General features: G+C 41.6%; 1 protein-coding gene across 2 annotated transcripts; it reads right to left on the reverse strand.

Annotated features, from left to right (window-relative positions):
* Positions 1-99: 99 nt before the first annotated feature.
* inpp4aa (inositol polyphosphate-4-phosphatase type I Aa) lies at positions 100-18,766 on the reverse strand. Of its 2 annotated transcripts, XM_054786792.1 has the most exons (25): positions 18,654-18,744; positions 16,695-16,811; positions 14,817-15,045; positions 14,679-14,723; positions 14,089-14,207; positions 13,896-14,012; positions 13,743-13,822; positions 13,556-13,673; positions 13,349-13,439; positions 13,118-13,265; positions 12,028-12,158; positions 11,831-11,935; positions 10,981-11,089; positions 10,877-10,894; positions 10,610-10,790; positions 8,848-9,129; positions 8,609-8,756; positions 7,115-7,147; positions 6,625-6,797; positions 6,423-6,546; positions 4,462-4,729; positions 3,145-3,242; positions 2,949-3,061; positions 1,867-2,021; positions 100-1,796 (listed from the first exon to the last, which is right to left on the reverse strand). In XM_054786792.1, exons 3-25 carry the CDS (start codon positions 14,944-14,946, stop codon positions 1,664-1,666), a joined length of 2,919 nt encoding a protein of 972 aa, XP_054642767.1. In that variant the 5' UTR covers positions 14,947-15,045; positions 16,695-16,811; positions 18,654-18,744; the 3' UTR covers positions 100-1,663. The 2 variants fall into 2 exon arrangements, with proteins under 2 accessions (XP_054642767.1, XP_054642766.1); XM_054786791.1 differs by lacking the exon at positions 16,695-16,811 and having other exon boundaries at positions 18,654-18,766.
* Positions 18,767-19,885: the final 1,119 nt, after the last annotated feature.

Below are 19,885 nucleotides of genomic sequence, written 5' to 3' on the forward strand. Positions count from 1 at the left end.
GTATGTTCCAACATGAACAAATGCTCAACCCTATGCAACTTTCTGTGCACAGTAACAAAATCTAATGTATGACAAAGTGCTGTTGCACATTTAGAGAGATCTATTGCTAATAAAAAAAAAAAAATCTTTTTCACCTAAGTGGCCAACCAGCACGGAGGGTGCAAGTGAAGTAGGTACCTTACGTTTACACATGTTCATCAATTGTGTTGAATTTGGGCCAATTTATGATATGATCGAGATTAGCTTGTCATATTTTAGGATTGCATGATTAAAATAAAATACACAAACACAAAAATCTATCAATCACTAGTCGCGTTGCATATTAGTTTAATTTTTGTTGAACACAGGGGTGTCCAAAGTGTGGCCCTGGATCATGGTTGGCCCACAGCTCGTCTAGAGTGACCCACTGCTTATTTTGCAGATAAAATTAAACATGATGCAGATTAGAACATTACACTGAAAAAAAAAAAGAAAAACTGGACACGTGGGCACGGCTGAGCAGTAAATATACTCTCTGGATACTGGATGCTGCCAAGATTTGGGACATTTTTAAGGATGTTAAAGCCCTCAAAAAGGCAATTTAGTTGCTGGAAGAGCAATAATAATACTTTAGTAAAGAATAAGAGGGTCCCTTTTTCAGCTATACAGTGTTGCCTCGCTGCATCGCGGTTCACTTTTTGTGGATTCACTGTTCCACTTAATTTTTTTTTAGTGCTTCTTCTTTTTTTTATTACAGCATGAATGCTGTTACAGGCCTTTAAGTAGAATTGCTTGCTAGCTTGTAAATGAATCCTCGGTGCGAAGGAGGAGGACTGCAGCAATACAGTACGTTTTAACAAGGATACAAAAACGCTACAGCACAGCGGAACGGCGCCAGGGCAAAAAGGCACGGCCACGGGAGTGAAATACGTGCGAGCGACTGAATAATTTATTGTGTCCGGCCTGTAGGTTGATCATTAAAATTCAAATGAAGGTTTGAACTTTTTTGAATGCTTAAACAAAAGAGAAATGTAATAAAATGTTATTGTCTGTCTGAGAAAAGTGTATAAAGTGTATGTTGAGGGGATTTACAGCCTTAAAACATTTGTAGAAATGAATGAAGTTGGCTACTTCGCTGATTTCACGTATTGCGGGCTATTCTGGAACCTATTCCTCGCGATAAACGAGGGAACACTGTACCACAAAGCTGAGAGGTAGGTTGTTTTTTTGTTTAAATGTATTCGATTGCTTAGCATATCTTCACCCCCACTGGTCTGGTTTTATCCTGCTTAAGGGGCTCAGTAATTTCCTTAATGGGTGAGCAAATAAAGAGATTTTAAGCATAAGTAAACAGAATATTTGTACTTAGCTGCACATTAACACACTGCAGCACTTGTAACATTTCGTGTAGCCGACTGGCTTTAGACTCTCATTTATCATTTCCTGCCATTTTCCCAATAAAGAGCAATAAATGACACACTCATTGGCAGTTCTGGTATAACCGAGAAGAGGCAAAACCACTATAAAACAACCTATGGTAGTACTTGGACATAAATATATTTCCTTATCAGTGACGAAACACAACAACTGCTGCACGTTGTAGGTGTTTTGTTTGTTGTTGTTGTTTGTGTGTGCGTGTGTGTGTGTGGGGGGGGGGTGCTCTCTTCAGTCCTTTTTGCTGGAGTTAGGATTCCACTTTCCCATACGTGCCCTCTGGAGGGCGATACTGTCTGGGAAAAGCCTTGAGCTGGAGAGAGTTAAAGGCATATTTGCGACATCCCACATTCTTCATGGTGTTCTCTCGTCTGCAACCCTCACTGTGGAGAGGAGAAGAGGATGGCAAATGTGACAGAATGTTTCATCATGCACATTTGGTGATTAAGCCACCTGCGCATGCAGTCCAAGGCCTGGTAGAAGACCTGTGGGGCCAGGGCGTGCTCCTGCTGCAGGATGTGACACTGCTCCAGGGTCAGGGACATGGCCGTACGATCCTTGGCGCTTTTGCAACTGGTGAAACGCACGCCGTTCAAGCGCCGGCATGCCTTTAAGGAGCATAAAAAATACCAGGAGAGGTGAATATAAGATTATAACAGATGGACTGAGTATCGTAGCTTCAGAGGCTGATTGTAAATTGATGATGTAACCACGTTTTAAGCGGCAAACAAACCCTTTCCCAGGCTCACTTATATATAAAAACATATGTATACTCCCATATATGTTCACATAACGCACACAGAACGATGACCAACGACTTAAGCGCTGGGCTGTTCATGTGATGATGCCTTCAAGGGAAGTGGTAACTTTGTGTGTTAGGGAATAGGCTTTCATACATCAACCAATCAGAGAATGGAAAAACGCTGACGTCACTGTGGGCAGTGAATGTGATATCTGACAGAAAACAGCCCCTTTGCTAACAGCGTGTATGAGACATAGACCAGTGCTACTGATTATGAAGGCCCTGGACACAGCAACACATGGAAGCTGAAAGCTGATTGGACAAAAAAAATCTGCACTACCAAGAGACACGCTACAAAATGACGATAATAGACTGTTGGGAATAAATTAATACAATTTAATGAACAAATACTAGATTTGAAGTTGTACGCCAGTGCGTCTGATAGGGTGTAGACCAGCAGAGGAGGCTTTACTGGCCCTGACGCCACTCCACTCAGTACAGACACTCAGTACAGTATAGACAAACAACCACATTCATACTCACTCACATTGCAATGTTCATTTCTAAAAAAAAAAAAAAAACATTTACAGTTCATTTAGTTGCTGCTTAATTTATGCGCCTGTAACAAAACACCAGGTGGGGTGGGTCATGACTGACATGTGGACCGGCCAATGACTGCATGAACGCTCTTCAATGCAAGAATGACAGGAATGAAAGAGAAACAAAAGCCGCTGCGCGGTAGAATGGTACATGCAGCCAACTAGAGAACAAACCAAAAAACCCAAAAGCGCACCTCAGCCGCCTGCCAAAGAATCTCCACGTTCTTGCTCTTCTTGGCGTTGACGTTCTGGCTGAGCAGCCTGAGTAGATCAGGCAGACCGGTGTTGCTGCGAGAGCGAGGCAGACCTGAGACAACAACAACGGGGAGATGAGTGAAATGAGACAACATCAGGGGACTCTTAACATCTCCTGAAGTTTTTTGGACTCACAGTCCTCAGGCAGAACCTCTTTAAAGTGGTCATAGTACAAGCTGAGACGTGCCGTGCTCTCTATATTGATCACCTCCTGCAAGGACGTGTCTCCAAACCTGCACAAGCACAGAAATAAGACGCGTAGGCTGCGTTCACATGTTCGGTACTCTGGTCCAGACCAGAAAGATGCTTTTTAAAAGATACTTGGTGCACACTTTGGTGCGGTTCGCTCAGTGTTCACACTGCTTTTCATGTCATGAGACTGAAGGCTGTGCAGTAAAGAGCATATGCATGAAGTAAGGACTTGATTGGACAGCTTTCATGACATATTATGTGATGTAACTCAAATATTCCACAGCAAAACAGTCTGCTGGGTGGAATACGTAGGTTACTTTATCTCCTGATATATTTACCAGCCAAATTTAAAAAAAAAAGGTTCTAAAATCTACTTTCAAAGAGTGCCGTTGTTCCATACACAGTACTGCACCAAGTCCATGTGCGATTTGACTATTTTTCTGAAGTATTAAAGTGAAGCTGAGAGTTTTATTTCATGGGATACGATACTAGCAAATTCTAAATTTAATGAAGTAAGCGTTATAAAAATGTGTTATTGTGTTTACTTTAGTTACCTGCTAAAAACATTGCGTCAAACCAGCCGTGAGAGGTTGCATTGATTGTGGATCGTAAAGCTTTCAAGTCATCCTCAGTGTTTCCATAATCAAGGAAGGCTTTTCAGACGACTGTTAAGATGTAGCTCTTTGGAGGTCATTGTGCCTTGTGGACACCTTGGAGGCCGCGAGCGGATGTCTTCCGTTCCAAGGTCATATTTCTTGTCTCTTCTTCGTACAATTACATAGTCAATAATATGCCAGCGGCCAGATCCCGCACGCTTCCTTGTGGTCTTTTTACGCTTTGGTATTTGGAAAAACTGTGTTGGTGAGGAGAGGTTCATGTTCAGCACAGGTTGCGGAAACGCGACAGGCCATTTCTCGATAACGTGTGCTCCGAGAACACCACTCCGTGCCTCATGATCAGTTCCAACTCTAGCGTTGAAATCACCAAGAATGATGAGGTTGTCTGTTTCGGAGTGTCACCAATAACAGGAAGTAGGTCTTCATACAAGTGAAGTTTCTCTTTGACGGGATTGGTCGTGGTCAGGGAAGCTTAATTGTTATCAGGCGATCACTTAAACCAAGGCTGCCCATTACATCGACCGGTCGATCGCATCAACGTCACTTCATAGAAGTCATATGACATTAGTCAGCTGTTATTAGGATTTAGTTTCACTTGTGTTCACAGTTGTGGTCGTCCCTACCTTCCATTCCCGTTACTTACTTCTCAGCCAGCGTTTGTTGCTCGTTGATACCCACGTTGAAGAGAACCGGCTGCACGCGTAGCAGCATCCCGTTCTGGATATCCCGTGGAAGAGTGTCAAATATTGCGGCTGGTATCGGTACCCGGACGTTAAAGCCGCTCCTGTTTCCCGTGATCACGGGCAGCATGTCGGGGCTGAAAGCTGTGCTTGCTTGCGTGATTTTAAAGGTGACGTTCCTCAGGTCGTTCACCCCCACACTCATATCCTCCAGCATAGCAAGCTCCTCACCTTTAGACATCAAGAAGAATTAGGTATCAATGATTGTGACGGTGATATGGTGCAATAAATATAAATATGTATGGTGCTTTGTCCCCTATTCATCATGTAGTTTAATAAATAAACACCACACCCCAAATAGCTGCTACTAGTATTTACTTTTACTTTGACTGATACCACTGTAGTCGCGGTAGACGTATCTAATACAGCCGACGTGGCATCTGTAAAGCTGATGTTTACAGTGGAGTTTAAAGAGAAAGCTGCTAAATATTTCAGGGTGGCAAAAAAAAAACTAAGGAAAATTATTTGCAAGGAATTTTTATTCCATGTGGGACAAACGCAACCGAAAAGTGTCCAGAAAGTAACACAAACCTGTCATAAAAATATAATAATATATGTGAAACTCATTTTATTGTAATCTATGATGTGAATGTGATTTAATTCACATCATTTACACATTTCATTGTGGAAAATGTGTTTTGAAATGATGACTTTATCATTGCAGGTGCTGCAGTTGAGAAATAAAGCCGTCCCCCGTCGTCTTTGGTTAAAAGGTAGGCATGCACACAATAAACTCCACCAAACTGATCAATTTGTCTTTTAGTTGAGCTTATTTCAATGAAATGACCGTAAATTGACCCAAATTCCGGAACAAGCAAGAAAAAAATCACAAGAATGATTATATTGAGTTTTGTGCCAACCCAAAATTGACTAGTTTTGGTGCCCCAACATTATGTTATTCATCATAGCAAAATAAAAGTCAAGCTTTATCAAAAACTGTAACTCCTACCCCCTTAAACAGGGGGTGTCCAAAGGGTGGCACAGGAGCCGTTTTCATCCCACAGCTTTTTTTATTGGACTCTGCCATATTCTATCAATAAAATGAATTATCATTAATTATATATTATTAGATATGAAACAAATTTACATTTATCCAAATTAAATTTGGCTGCACAATGGCCTAGTGGTTAGCATGTTGGCCACACAGACATCTCTGTGTGGAGTTTGCATGTTCTCCCCGTGTGTGCGTGGGTTTTCTCCGGGTACTCCGGCTTCCTCCGTTCCAAAAACATGCATGTTAGGTTATTTGGCGACTCTAAATTGTCCTTAGGTATGTCAAAGGTTGTTAGTCTATATGTGCCCTGCGATTGACTGGCGACCAGTCCAGGGTGTACCCCGCCTCCTGCCCAAAGTCAGCTGGGATAGGCTCCAGCATACTCCTGCGACCCTAATAGGATTAATGCGGCATAGAAAGTGGATGGACGAAACTAATTTGCTTCGTCATCTATAACACAAAAGTACAAAACTGAGATGTTGATATTTAGTTAAGATAGCTTCACCTACAGTACATTCATTTTAGCATCTTTAACAGACAAAATGTAACAAAGCGGCCTCCGCATCCTTCAATTTTCTGCATGTGGCCCTCGGTGGAAAACATTTGGACACCCCTGCTTTAAAAAGTGTTTTCTACTAATGCTTATTACTTTTTGTACAATATCTGACCGAATTCCTGTTAATAATATGCCAACTCACGCATACGTGACCTTTGCAACGATGTATTGATGTCTGCAATGAATTGCGCTATATGAACATATCGATGACATGTTCTTGTGTAAGTTCCACAGACGGCATTTTGTTGGTCAAAACAAAACATTCCAGTGAAAAATAACTTTTTTTAGGGTACGCACAGACACACACACATTACCGTAGGTGCTGAGTAAGCTCTCATACTGCACCAGGAGGCCGATGGTGTGGAGCTGCCTGAGGAAGCCCGAATCACAGAGGCTGTTCCTCAGCTTGAGGACAAAGCCACAGATCAGAGCTGTGAGCTGGAAGCACACAAACGCAATGAAATCATCAATGAAAAGCATCATCAAAGTCCAATTGCAGCTTGTGTGTGGACTGACTGTCTGGCAGAATACAACGTCACGGCGGTACTGCAGTGTCAGGCTCATAGCAATGGTGGGGGCACTGTCCTGCATGAGGAGGAACACCATGGCCTTCTTGGCCTTGTCGCTCATCAGTGAGGTGCAGTCGCTCAGTGTGGCCAGCAGAGGGTGTAGAGCCTCGCTCCACTCACCTGCAATAGGAGTAAGTTCCAGTTAAAACTGCAAACGGTGGTAGACCAGCACAGTGTATCCCACTGGACAACTTGAAAATGTTCCTCATGTATTTCAATGAGAGTGTAACTCCACTTAGTGTTGATAAATTACAGTTTTGTCAATGACTTGATGCAAAATGTCACACATTCGTCAAAACTGAGGTAGGAGATGCAACACTACATTATTCAGACCGCGCGGTGACCTGGGATGAAAACAAAACCCTTAGATGAGCAAAAATGTCGCACAAACAGAAAATACCAACAGCATATGAGAAATTGATTGATTCAATTCTCACCTGGTGATTTTTTTTCCACCTCTGGACTGTTGCCTAACAGTGAGAGAGAAAGAAATATAAGACAAAAAAAATAGTCTCCAGGACCCATGCCTGAATAAAAACAGGAAGTCAGCCATTTTGCTTTGAAGCTATTTGCTTAGCTCACTCCTCCCGCTTATGGCTGTACAGGTGCAGTGTATGCCTCATCTGGCACACCGCAGATGAATACAGTCTCATGCCAAACTGCACGGACAGGATAAGATCACTTATTAATGAACTTTTTGCACTTCATTATGTATTCCCAAGCATAAGGCAGCCTTTTGTGGTGGAAAGGCACCAAGGAAAATAAAAGCCACAACCATGGAAGTGAAAATGAACATCATTATGCTGAGAGAGGAGCAACACCCACAATAGTTGCACTTTTGGTATTAAACATTGGACCCGTCATTAAGGATAAAGATAAAGATTAGAAGTGTCTCGGTTACCGTGGATACCTCGTAATTAGGGGTGTCACAAGACCTCGTGTCACAAGATCTTGTGAGATTGAAACGTGACAACATTTGCCATTCATAAAAACACTGTCTCGTTAGCACTCGGCCTGGGACGATAATACATGAATGAATTAATCACACAATAAACGAAAATCAACTGGATAATTTTGCCAGCCCCAGAGTTCACTTTGTGCATGGGTTTCAGCACCTTGGCGCGTTTGTTCCGTTGAACAACGGCATGAACGGAGTGAGCCCTTTCACCAGTCAGGCGGTCTCTTTGTCTCGGTGGGTGGAGGCGGGGCCGGTAGCATACACACAGAAATAAAAATAGTTTTTCATCGCACTTTTCTTGAAACTAAAGTAAACATCTCGTCTTGTCTGGTTCTCGTGCCTCCCCCGCACATGCGCTAATTCAAGCCAGGATGACAACAAGATAATAGAGAGAAGTCTGAAAACTATATAAACTTTTTTTTTTTTTTTTTTACTTTAACCATGCTTTGGAGTGCATGAGAAAGTGGAAGAAAAACACAACATAACCACATGGTCATATATCCACAAGAGTATTGCACAACACAGCAACTGATGTAACTGATGCGCGACAGAAGTCATATTTTAATAGCGGTTAGGGGCAAATTGTTCAGCCAGCAATAATAAAGCTGATGACTTCATGAGTGCAACACGCCTGAGTTTCACACCGGTGCCTGAGTAGCGCCACCAACATTTTAAAATACATGCAGAGGTAAACAGACCTGCCAGATGCTGCATGATACTTCAAATGCAGCTACTGCCATCTTGTGGAATTCATAAAACCTACATCAGGAGCCACCGGGTTGTCAGGGTGCTTTTTTCTGATCTGGCACTAATTAGAGAACCCGGCGGGTATTTGCCTTTGTAGACTACACAACCAGTACTACTATATGAGATTCTGAATCGAGATGTCACTTAGCCCAGTTAGCAGTGAGGTCATCCATGTCTATTCTTTTCCTCCTCTATCATGAATAGATTAGTTTAGGTGTGTGTTGACCTTTTTTGGTGTTTTTGGGCTCCTCGCTGGCCAGAGCGAACACATCATCAGAGCTGCTGTCGCTCTGCAGCTGGTCTCTCTGCAGCAACCTGTCCACCTTCTGGATCACACACTCCAGACTCTTGTCAACATTCAGCCACACCTTCTTCTGCGCACACACACACACATACACATATTTTTCATAATGTCTCCCTGAAGACATGTAGTATGCCAAGAGTCTATCGTGGACTATTTCATACCCACTCCTCTTCATGCAAGTCGGCCTGCAAGGAGGCACGCTTGCTTTTACTCCCTTCGCCGCACTCAGGGGGAGTGGGGTGGCGAGAGGGCGAGGTCGCAGCTCTCAACGGGGACGTCGGGTGGTGGGAGGGCGAGCGGGATGGTGAGCGGGAGGAGGGCGAGAGGGAGGAAGAGGACGGGGACGGTGTGCCTTGCAGGGCGGGCTCCGGGCGGGCAGCAGCCAGGGCGATGATGGCGGAGGATAAGAGCTTGGAGTCGCACACGCTCACTAACTGACGAGTCTGAAAGAGTCCAGACAGCAATTTTATTATTATACTCAATTTTACACATTTGTTGAGAAGAAAGAAGGAACCTTGCAACAGCAAGATGTATTCTAAAATAACATTTTATCTAACTTTGTTTACCACTAAGGTCTCCATTACGTAATGTGATCATCCTCATACACTAGTTTTCATGGATTTTTCATCATTTGTATTTATTTGTATGTATTATACTTTTTAATTTTATGTCATAAGAGGAATACAGTGTCAACAAAAAATATAAATTAAGTGAAATAAAATGAAATTAATTTGATGTAATTCCATTTCTCTTTTACATTTTTCTATTACTTATTTAATTCAATTGCCTATTTAGTGCACCAACCACAATCTACTAGTGGTTACATGAAAAACTATCATTCAGTTTATTTTTTACCATTTTTGAAAAAATGACTTTTAAATAGGCACACCAAATTACAGTAGTTAATGAGTAACGAACCTACCTAACCCTAACCACTACTCATTAGTTCCTCATTAGTTCTTCATTAGTTCCTCAGTAACTACTCTGCTCATTAGTTCCTCATTAGTTCTTTATTAGTTCCTCAGTAACTAGTCTAAAGTTATGTGCCTTAGTTCCTCAGTAACTACTCTACTCATTAGTTCCTCATTAGTTCTTCATTAGTTCCTTAGTAACTAGTCTAAAGTTATGTGCCTTAGTTCCTCAGTAACTACTCTACTCATTAGTTCCTCAGTAACTAGTCTAAAGTTATGTGCCTTAGTTCCTCAGTAAATACTCTACTCATTAGTTCCTCATTAGTTCTTTATTAGTTCCTCAGTAACTAGTCTAAAGTTATGTGCCTTAGTTCCTCAGTAACTACTCTACTCATTAGTTCCTCATTAGTTCTTAATTAGTTCCTCAGTAACTAGTCTAAAGTTATGTGCCTTAGTTCCTCAGTAACTACTCTACTCATTAGTTCCTCATTAGTTCCTCAGTAACTACTCTAAAGTTATGTGCCTTAGTTCCTCAGTAACTACTCTACTCAATAGTTCCTCATTAGTTCCTTACTAGTTCCTCAGTAACTAGTCTAAATGTATGTGCCTTAGTCAGGAGTTCCTCATTAGTTCTTCATTAGTTCCTAAGTGTACCTTTTTGTAAAGTGTGACCGTTTTATTTTTATAAAGAGTGGAGTATGATTACTACAACCTGTGAGGAAGTTACACCCAAGAAAAAATGTCAATAAATAAATCCATCCATCCATCCATCCATCCATCCATCCATCCATCCATCATCCTCACCAGGGTCACGGGTATGCTGGAGCCTATCCCAGCTGACGCTGGGCGAGAGGCAGGGTACATCCTGGACTGGTCACCAGCCATTTGCAGGCCATACAGTAAATCCATATAAAATAATATAATCTCTAATAATAATAATAATCTCAAAATTCATGGCATTAGTGAACCTAAAACATGACTACATTGCCCTAAACATCATTCTTCTGTTCACCTTCTCTTTGAGGATGGCCAAGGTTCTCTCCAGAGCGTTAGCCGAGCGCTCCTTGGCCGCTCGAGCCAGACGCTCGATGTAGTAGCACACTTGCGTCTTCAGCGTGTTAATTTGTCCAATCAGCTCCTTCGCTCTGACCACATCCTGCGGCTGGTACGCCATTGCTCTCGAGCCAGCAGAGCTTTGTATTAAAAAAAGGGGGATTGGGGGGTTTTAATGTGCGGCATAAATAAGAAAAACGTACCGGCTGCCATCAGTTATTCTGACCTCTCGTCCTCGTAAGTGCTGATGGTCCAAAAAACAGAGCGAGAGAGAAGCAGTTTATCAGTCATGATTCACGGTACACCAGAAAAGAAATGTGTTCTACTTACTGCTTTCTGGCTTCTTCGAGATTGTGCAGCAGTTTGCGCAGGCCGCAGCCTTTAAAGCCTTGATGATGTGCTGCAGGGGCACCAATGGTCACCACGTCGTATGTGTGGTCTGATGAAATAGCACAAGTTAGAAAATAACTACAATAGCAACGATAGAGCTTCCGAATAGAGGTGTAATGGTACGCCACAATCATTCGATACCTACCTCGGTTTTAAGGTCACGGTTCGGTTGATTTTCAGTACAATAAGGCAGTGTTTTCCTACCTTTATTGAGCCAAGGCACATACGTGTTTTACATTATGCCTGAGGGAACATCTCAGGACACATCTCCAAACAAAAATCTTTTAAGAATGATAAGTTGCTACCCAGGTTAATTATACAGTATACCTTTTGCTATCTAGTAGAAAAGCATTGAATTGTTCTGCCTGTTACTATTCATCGCTGGAACTCATGAAAATGGGAGCAAAAACAGTGTTACGTTTATATTTTTGTTGAGTGTAGTTCCAGCTTGTAGCCCTGTCCCCCATCGCTACTGAACACAGGCGACACACTGCTTTCGTCTTACCCATTTGTCTTTGTCCATTTGCAGTGCGTATTTCACCGAGAAGGCCATTTGTCCCCAAAAAGGAGACTTTAACGATGGAAGAGAGTTTTCAAGCTCCTTAGCAATATTGCTAGCGATGACTCCTGCTAGCCAAAGACTGAGCTACATTGTTTTTAGTACAGAGTAGACATGTGACACGAGAAACTGTACCTTAACAGAAATATAATATAAGAAATATACAGTATGTACCTCTACTACCTAATGTTGTGGTTGGTTAGTGTTAATGCCAAGTTAAAACCAAGTTACCGTAGCCGGTCTCTCCCTGAACTCTCATTCTCTGTATGTGCAGGTTTGTCGGGATAAACTCCAACTTTCGCTCCGCTTTTAGTGTGCTCGATTTAAAAGAAGGACCTGAAAGGGAAGAAAACCACATAAACATCTTCTACAGTATATAGAGTGTAAATGGGCTGTGTATTTGGAAATGTTAAACTTGTGGTTCTGACCTTTGTACTCGTGCAGGTCACTGATGGTCTCCTGGTAGGTGAGGATGATGGTCTGGTACTGTGTGATGATCTGCCTCCGGAGGTTCTCCCAGCATGGAGACAGCTCACCCAGTTCTTCCAGCTCACACACCCTATAAGTATGTAGCGCGTATACAAACAAGACAACCCCTGTCAAGCACAATGCATCATGTTATCTACCAGTATGCAAACTGAAGCGGACATTCATTGTTCAAAGCATTCCATACATCATAGCATATCATAGCATGTCAGCAGCCATTAAACTACTTGCTGAAGTGGCACAATAACTTTCGGGGAAAAGCAGGCCTGCGTAGATTAACAAAAAGTACAATTCAAAAAGATTTAAATATTCAAAAGAACTTTTTTTCTGATTAACTTGCATGTAAGTTTAATAATCATAGGCAAGTGAGGCGACCCACTGAAAGTGGCTCTGCAATTATAGTTGATCATTTTAGCATTATTTGTGCTTTTTTGGCCTTTTGTGCGTTTTTTTGCATTGTCACCAGAGCAGGATGCTAGTGATGGCAAAGAGGAAAAGCGTGATGACTTAGTATGTGATAATATAGCAAGGAAAAATGGCACTAGCCTCTTGTCCTGGCTGCTCAGTACAACATGGCTATCAACAATAAGTTAGCAATAACGTTAAAAGAGGAATATGTGCATCAGTCCAAGGTCAAGCAGTCATTTTGGTACTTGTGAAAACATCAAAATGCTGTAAATAACAACAGCGTACCTCAACTGCACATCGTCTGAACGCTGACCACTCATGATACTTCAAATGCAGCTTCTGCCATCATGTGGACTTCATTAAAAACACTACATCAGGAGGTTGATCGGCCTTTTTTGTCCCAGCGCTGATCATATACACACTTTTTTGTTTGCTTGTGTTGACCACGCAGCAACTATAGGAGACTCACCAGTTAATTGACTTAATTGGAGCATTTACGGTAACTGCGTTTCTCGTCCTGAAGCTTTTAGCCGAAAAGTCCAACATTTCAAATGTGATAAATGTTTAGGAAGAAGCTTCTGTTTCGTTTCGGGTGGTTTAGAAACACATGAAAAGTTTGCTTGCCTGACGGCGTCTTCCTCCAGCAGCAGCTTGACAAACTGTCGAGGGATGTGCAGCGAGAGAACGCTCTCAGCCATCTGCTCCAGGACTCGAAGGTGGTTGCCGTCCGTGATGGGGAAACGGTAAGTCTGTGACATGACGCCCCCAAAGACTAAAACGCATATAGAAACATACTTGTGTGACCTCAGCAAGATCCCGTAGAAAGAAGTCCAGTTACTTGGTCATGAAACGCACCAGCCTTCAGGAGGGGATCTTTACACAGTGAAGAAGACTTGGACTTGATGCCTTTAGATTCAGTTAAACTTTCATCCACAGGAAGAACCATCTGAAACGCCACCATGGTCATGCATTTGTGATTTTATACTGCTTTGTATTGACCTTGTCCGGAAACAAACTAGGGAATACCAATTCAACTAACCCTTACTCGGAATTTGTCCTCACCCTTCCATTGATGGTGTCTCCTCGTTGTAGTCGTGCAACGGGAGCTCTCTGCTCGCGTTTCTCCTCAATCTGCCAGGCGATCACCGTGATGTTGCCCACTCTCTCGTTTTCAGCCGACCTGCCGTCAGACAGGAAGTAAGTTCAATGATCCACCTGGAGGTCTCTGCCAAGGAGGAAGGTGGTCTACCTAAGAGTCAGGTGCAGGCGGTGGTGTTTGTCTTGCAGGAGCTCCTTCAAGGAAAACATGGCCGAGCCGAGCATGTACATCTGTGTGAGACAAAGACACAATGAGGTTCTGGAGGATGTCACCAAGAATGAGTCAGTTCTGGATGTGACTTACGGTGCCCTGAGAGCGATCCTTAACATCGTAGACCGACAGCTTGACCTGGGTCTGCTGAGTTATCAGAGAGTCCTGGAAGAAGGCGACGCTGCTCAAGAAGATGGGGTTACTGGTGCCCTGAAGGCAAAACGGAGGAAAGTCCAAGTTGGTTCTCCCTCTCATGGCACACAGGAAGGAATGCGTAGTACTATACCTCAATGATTTCAGTTTGAGAGTGTTTGGTCCAGAAGGCCTGAGGGGGTGTGGTGCAGCTCACAGCCACAAAGCTGCTGGGCTGACGGTCCACAGTGGCAGTGACCAGCTCACTGCATACTGGAAGAAACAGGAAGTCAGATAGAAGATCACTGTCCCTTCGCATATGATGCTTTAGGATGTTGCTGGAAACACCAAATCTCAAGTTTCTATCAAATCCCAAATCAACATCACTTGGTCCATATCTTGAGTCTTCTGGTCTAAGAGTTCAGCAAGTTCTGAGTCCTTTGAAAGAAGACTCAAACAAGTAAGTGATAAGGTATTTGGTCCAGGTACAAGAACAAAGTGAGTTCTGTGGTCAAAATGCCAAGACATTTGGTGCAGGCGTTGATGAAATCCCCAGATATAAAATTAAAGGGAGTTTTCAAGTTACTTTTAGTTTTAGTTTGAGCAACTCCCAAGCCCTCTGATGTAAGTCTTAGATGAGTCCCTAATTACCTCGGTTATTTGGACCAGAAGTCTCATATGCGAACCAATGCAATGTCTCTGGGTCTCAAGTCTTTCACATGTGTTGCGTTGTGTTGGACTTACCCAAACTGAACTCTAACACAGGCTCATCTGGATCCTGACTGTTCCCTGTAGATCAGAAAGAAAGAGAAGCTTCATTAGAATAGCTTTTCATCATCAGTAGAGGACACTGGTTACCACGGTTACAGTCACCGAGGTTACCTGACAGCGCCAGCCCCATCATCTCCGCTGAGAGATCAAACGTGTTGGCCCGGTAGACTGACCACGGCCTGTGACGGGGGCTGCGCTCTTTCCCTGACATGGAGGGGTCACGGCGTGGCTGAGGATGCATTATTTATTTATTTCTAGAAGCAAGTGGAACCGACGTCGACCAGACCCTGAACCTCTTTGGAATATGTGCGGCTCGATCTCAGCTGTTACGCACGAGTCACTAATGGGAGGAAATCAAGAATTAGTCCGCTGTCACCATGGGAACAGATGAGACAGACCAGACGGCAAACGATGCTGACGTCATTCCTTCCAACAGCTGGCAGCATTCACATGCAATTAGTGGCTTCCGTGCCTCTGTTAACGTGCTAATGCAGGCGGTGAGAAACAGCTAAATATACACCTGCTAGCTGCTACCTGAGGATGCTTCCAGACACACTTTTAATTGGCCCTGTCAGGCTTACAATGGCGTGTCACTTGGGCGACACACGCAAAACTACTGTTTCTGCACTATACCATATGGACAAAAGTATTTAGACAACCTGTACTTGAATAATGTGTCCCAATTTTGCCCATATTATGTATCTATGCTTTTAAATTGATGTATATTATTATTGTTATTATTATATGTTAGAAAATACTTAAAAACAAAATCATACAAACATCACGGGAGGGTATCAAGAAGCTTCAAAGTAGCAAGGTTGTATTTAGTATCTTGTACAGTAAGTACGGTCGTAAAGCGCTTCGCGAAACAAAAGACAACAAAAAGCATTGGTGGGAAAAAAGTTATATAAAATAAGTAACAAATATACAGTACAACAAAAAAAACAAAAATAATAGAAATATGCAAATGAATAAGAAACTATTTAATAGAAATGTACAGGTCAAATAATAAATCATAGCAACTTATTGTATTCATATAATAAATACAACAAAATAAATACAACAAGATACTTGCCACTAGAAACTTTATAACTTTATATCATATAATCATCACACAATGTAACAGGCAAGATGACATTTAAATACACTCATTCACAGTCTAAAACCAAGTTAATTGCTCAATATATGCTTAAAAATATAAACATACTGTATAATGAAGTAAAAGAAACACATATTACAAATCAATGAAAAATATATATAGAAAATAAATACATGTATTGGAAAATATCCTGCACTGTAAAAATGTAGTGTGATAGTTATAATTTAAAGGTTTATGTGCAAAAGTGTAAATAAAAATAACAGTACTGTAAATAAAATAGTATGGTATGTTATAATTGCAGGTATTTTCTTCTGTTTCTTCTCTACTTTCTTCCAATGTACAGCACATTTCTTCAGTTTGTATCTTGTGTGTGTGTGTCCAGTTGGTCATGTGATGCTGCACTAACAAAAAAGGAAAGACCTGTCTATTCATGCGTAAGGAGCTCCACCATGGCGCTCTATTTTTACTTGTGAGTCTGTTTTGACGTAACACCCCCAATCTAATAAATGCTGCTGCTTCTCGCTGCACAGTCACAGATGACAAACACATCCTGCCCGCTACGCCACATTAGACTTAGTGTATGTGCGCATTTGTGTGCGTGTGCGTGTGCGTGTGTGTGTGCGCCCAAGGCACCGTGGTGCACCGTTTGGTGCAACGACACAGGTGGTCACAGATCATTGTCATGGCTACATGTGCTTGACAGTTGTCATCATCGTCATCATAACTGCATGTGGCGAGCTTCTTCATCTTTGAGCTCATTAAGTAATAACATACCGTGCTTACAACTAAAGCTACACTCCCTAACCTATGCCTTTTTATGACATTTGAGCTCCACAGTGAGAAGAATCTCAGTGTAAGAAGCTGCAAAAACCAAGTTGCAGTGAACATACCTGTCAGGAAGGAGATACTCCAGCAAAAATTGAAGAGAGTCTCCAACAGTGAGGCAAAGTTTATCCAAGAGGAGACTGAGGGCAGCATGAAAACGGGCCGTTGCAGCAAAGTGCAGACTGTGGAGTATAATAGCGCAGCAGCAGGGTAAGCTAATGCTAGCATGTGCGTTTATTTTGGTCATTTCTAGCCACGTATCCACAAATTTGGATAACCTGGTGCTAGAAAAAGTACCTCCTAGTACCTTTTTAGCAAGTAGGTAAAATGACATGAGCATCCAATCAGATTACTGTGTCACGACTCACATCCACTGGTGGGGCAAATTTGCATGGTGTCAGGAGATTGTGGTGCTCAATTCATGTCTTTTTTCAGGCACATTAGCAAACATGCACATGCTAATGGCTAGTGAGTGCATGTTCAGTTACAAAGCTCACAGCTGCAGCCCTGCAGATGCTGTCAGAACCAGCTGGGCCTCCTTATCTCTTCAACAAAACTTTGGCCTATAAACCAAAAATGTTCAGTCGCCTTTTTCCCCCCACGTTTTTCTCAATGTACCCGCCTGTGTCTCTCTTTGCTATCATCTATTGATGGACACAACTCAGATGCAAGGAAGCTGACCCCACCCACGCCGGGCATGAGCCGATAAATGCCTCTGTCACATGGGAAGAGGAGAAGGAAGAGGATGTGCAAAGCAGTCGATTCCTAACAGAACATGCCTGACGTCATCAGCATCATACAGTACTGCTTTAGTACTGCTTCCTGGTCCTGATGCTGCACCATTACCTTGCAGATGTGTCCTACATTACTGTACCTCTTAAGGGGTAAAATGCAAATAATATCATTCAAAATTATTCTTTTTAAATGCGTAAGACTGAAATTTGCAATAAATTCATTTGCTAATATGACATTAAAATTGGTTTGAAAAATGCATTAAATGTATTCAATAATTTGCAAGACCAAAAATAACAATAATAATAACTGTGACTTGTAAACAAAGATTTGTTTTGTGTACCAACCTTTTTTAATTAATAATTTGTATCACTAAGGTTGGTTGAAACATATTCAATAATTGGCAAGACCAAAAATGATTTTCCAAATATTTAATAATGTTATACATTAAAATTACGTTTAGAAATTAATAAATATTATTCTACAGTAAAATTAGTAAAGGAAAAGCAATTACATTATAATACTAAGGACTGGCTTAGAAAATAACCAAATCAAATCAAAACAAAAATATTCTTAAAATATTTAATCATTTGTAAGAGAAAAAAATGAATATTTTTTTATTAGAATTTGGATTATATACCGTGTATATATATATAATATTATATATTATTAAATGATTTTTAAGACTTAAATTTGAAAAAGAAAATCGGCCAAGTAAGAATAATTGGTATAAATAAAATGACTGAAAATAAATTGAATACGTTTAAAGAGTAAACATACTGCTACAGTTACCTTGGAGCCAATAATCAATTATCCTCATGATATTAGAGTTATGGACAACAATTAAGCAAGTCACTTCCTTTAAATATGTCAAGTCAAGCCCTTTTTTGCTCATGTTGGAGCCCTCAAACGCCTCACGTCCGGTTATAAATGTGCAGTGTCCAATAAAAACATCTTATTCCTTTTCATAATCCACAACCAATGGCCTGTATTTTAATCCCGCATGATACATGCTGTCATCCCGTCTGTTTACATCCACTGCTTGTGTAGTGGCTGCACGACGCCATCAGACACATTCCACCGTAATATACATTTGCGTCATGTGTGTGATGATGCTGAGTGGTGCATTTAATACAAACAGGAGGAAAATAGGAAGGGTGGGCACTAGATGACAACAAAACACACATCGACATTATTGTTGACAATAAGCCCTTCCTGCTATGTGTGCGTGACATCATCAGCCATAGCAGTCTATGCTTAGAAAGTGAAATGTGGAAATAAAAACAACAAACCTTCTGTAGATGCAAGAATAAGACGTCTTGTCTTCTTGATGCTGTTCTCATCCTGCTCGACGTCTGCGCGAGACTCGCCCTGACTCACTCTGACACGCTGCACTGACACCACATATCCACTAGAGGGCGACAAACGCTTGGAAGATTTGGAAAATGGAAATAAACGCTCCAGATAACATTGATATTGTCATTATTATTTTTACAGTCTTTGTAAAACGTAACTGTGATACATATACAGTTTTCCACTACAGTGCAGAACCTGATTTATCAACATAATTATTTAGCCTTCCTGAAAAAAAAACATAACCAAAATTAATTTAAAAAACCAAACACTATTAAACTAAACTAAACCCACACAATTATAATTTCATATGCAAAGACCAAAGTTAACATCAACAACTAATGTGGGGATAAGCGAATTCAATATTTAGTATTTAATAAGTATTTCAGAATTCGGAATCAAATCCATCCATTCATTTTCTATACTGCTTGTCCTCATTCGGGGCAAGGGTGAGCTGGAGCCTAGCCAGCTGACCTGGGGTGAGGGAAGAGGTACAACATGGACTGCATGGTCCATATAGACAAGCAACCATTCACACTTGTATGGTCGCCTATGGTCAATTTAGAGTCTCCAGTTAGCCTAATATGCATATTTTGGGATGTGGGAGAAAGTGTACTCAGAGAAAACCCACGCACACACAGAGAGAACCTGCAAACTTCACACAGGCGGGAAATCAAACCCTCCATCTCTGGACAGTGAGGCCATGAACATGCTAGAACAAAATTTGTAAAACTGATTGATTTGTAAAGAAAAATAATTAACTGGACGTCATAATTTGGAAGAAAGTAATCATTAGTAATACTAAAATTGTATTTTAATTAGGGTTGTCAAAATAACGCATTAATGGCGGCAAAGTGCTGAACTCGTTTTGTTAGCTTAATGAACGCATAGCATCATGGCAAACCACGCCTCTTTGTTATGGCGGCAGTAGAGACACACAGAGTCAGGCGCTCTTTTATAACTTTATTCTCACCTGAACACATCAACAGCAGTGCAATTCCAACACCATATATTAACTGTATCTCCAACTCACAAACACTAGTACTACTCGACACTAGTCTAGTCGATCAACCTCGGAACGACACTTCCTCATCGTCACTGGACAACAGCGAGATGCATTCAGGGACACTCCGAACACAACACAACGTATACTATTCGTGTATGTGTTCTA

Source organism: Dunckerocampus dactyliophorus, chromosome 9 (genome assembly GCF_027744805.1).
Source record: "Dunckerocampus dactyliophorus isolate RoL2022-P2 chromosome 9, RoL_Ddac_1.1, whole genome shotgun sequence".
NCBI classification, from domain to species: domain Eukaryota; kingdom Metazoa; phylum Chordata; class Actinopteri; order Syngnathiformes; family Syngnathidae; genus Dunckerocampus; species Dunckerocampus dactyliophorus.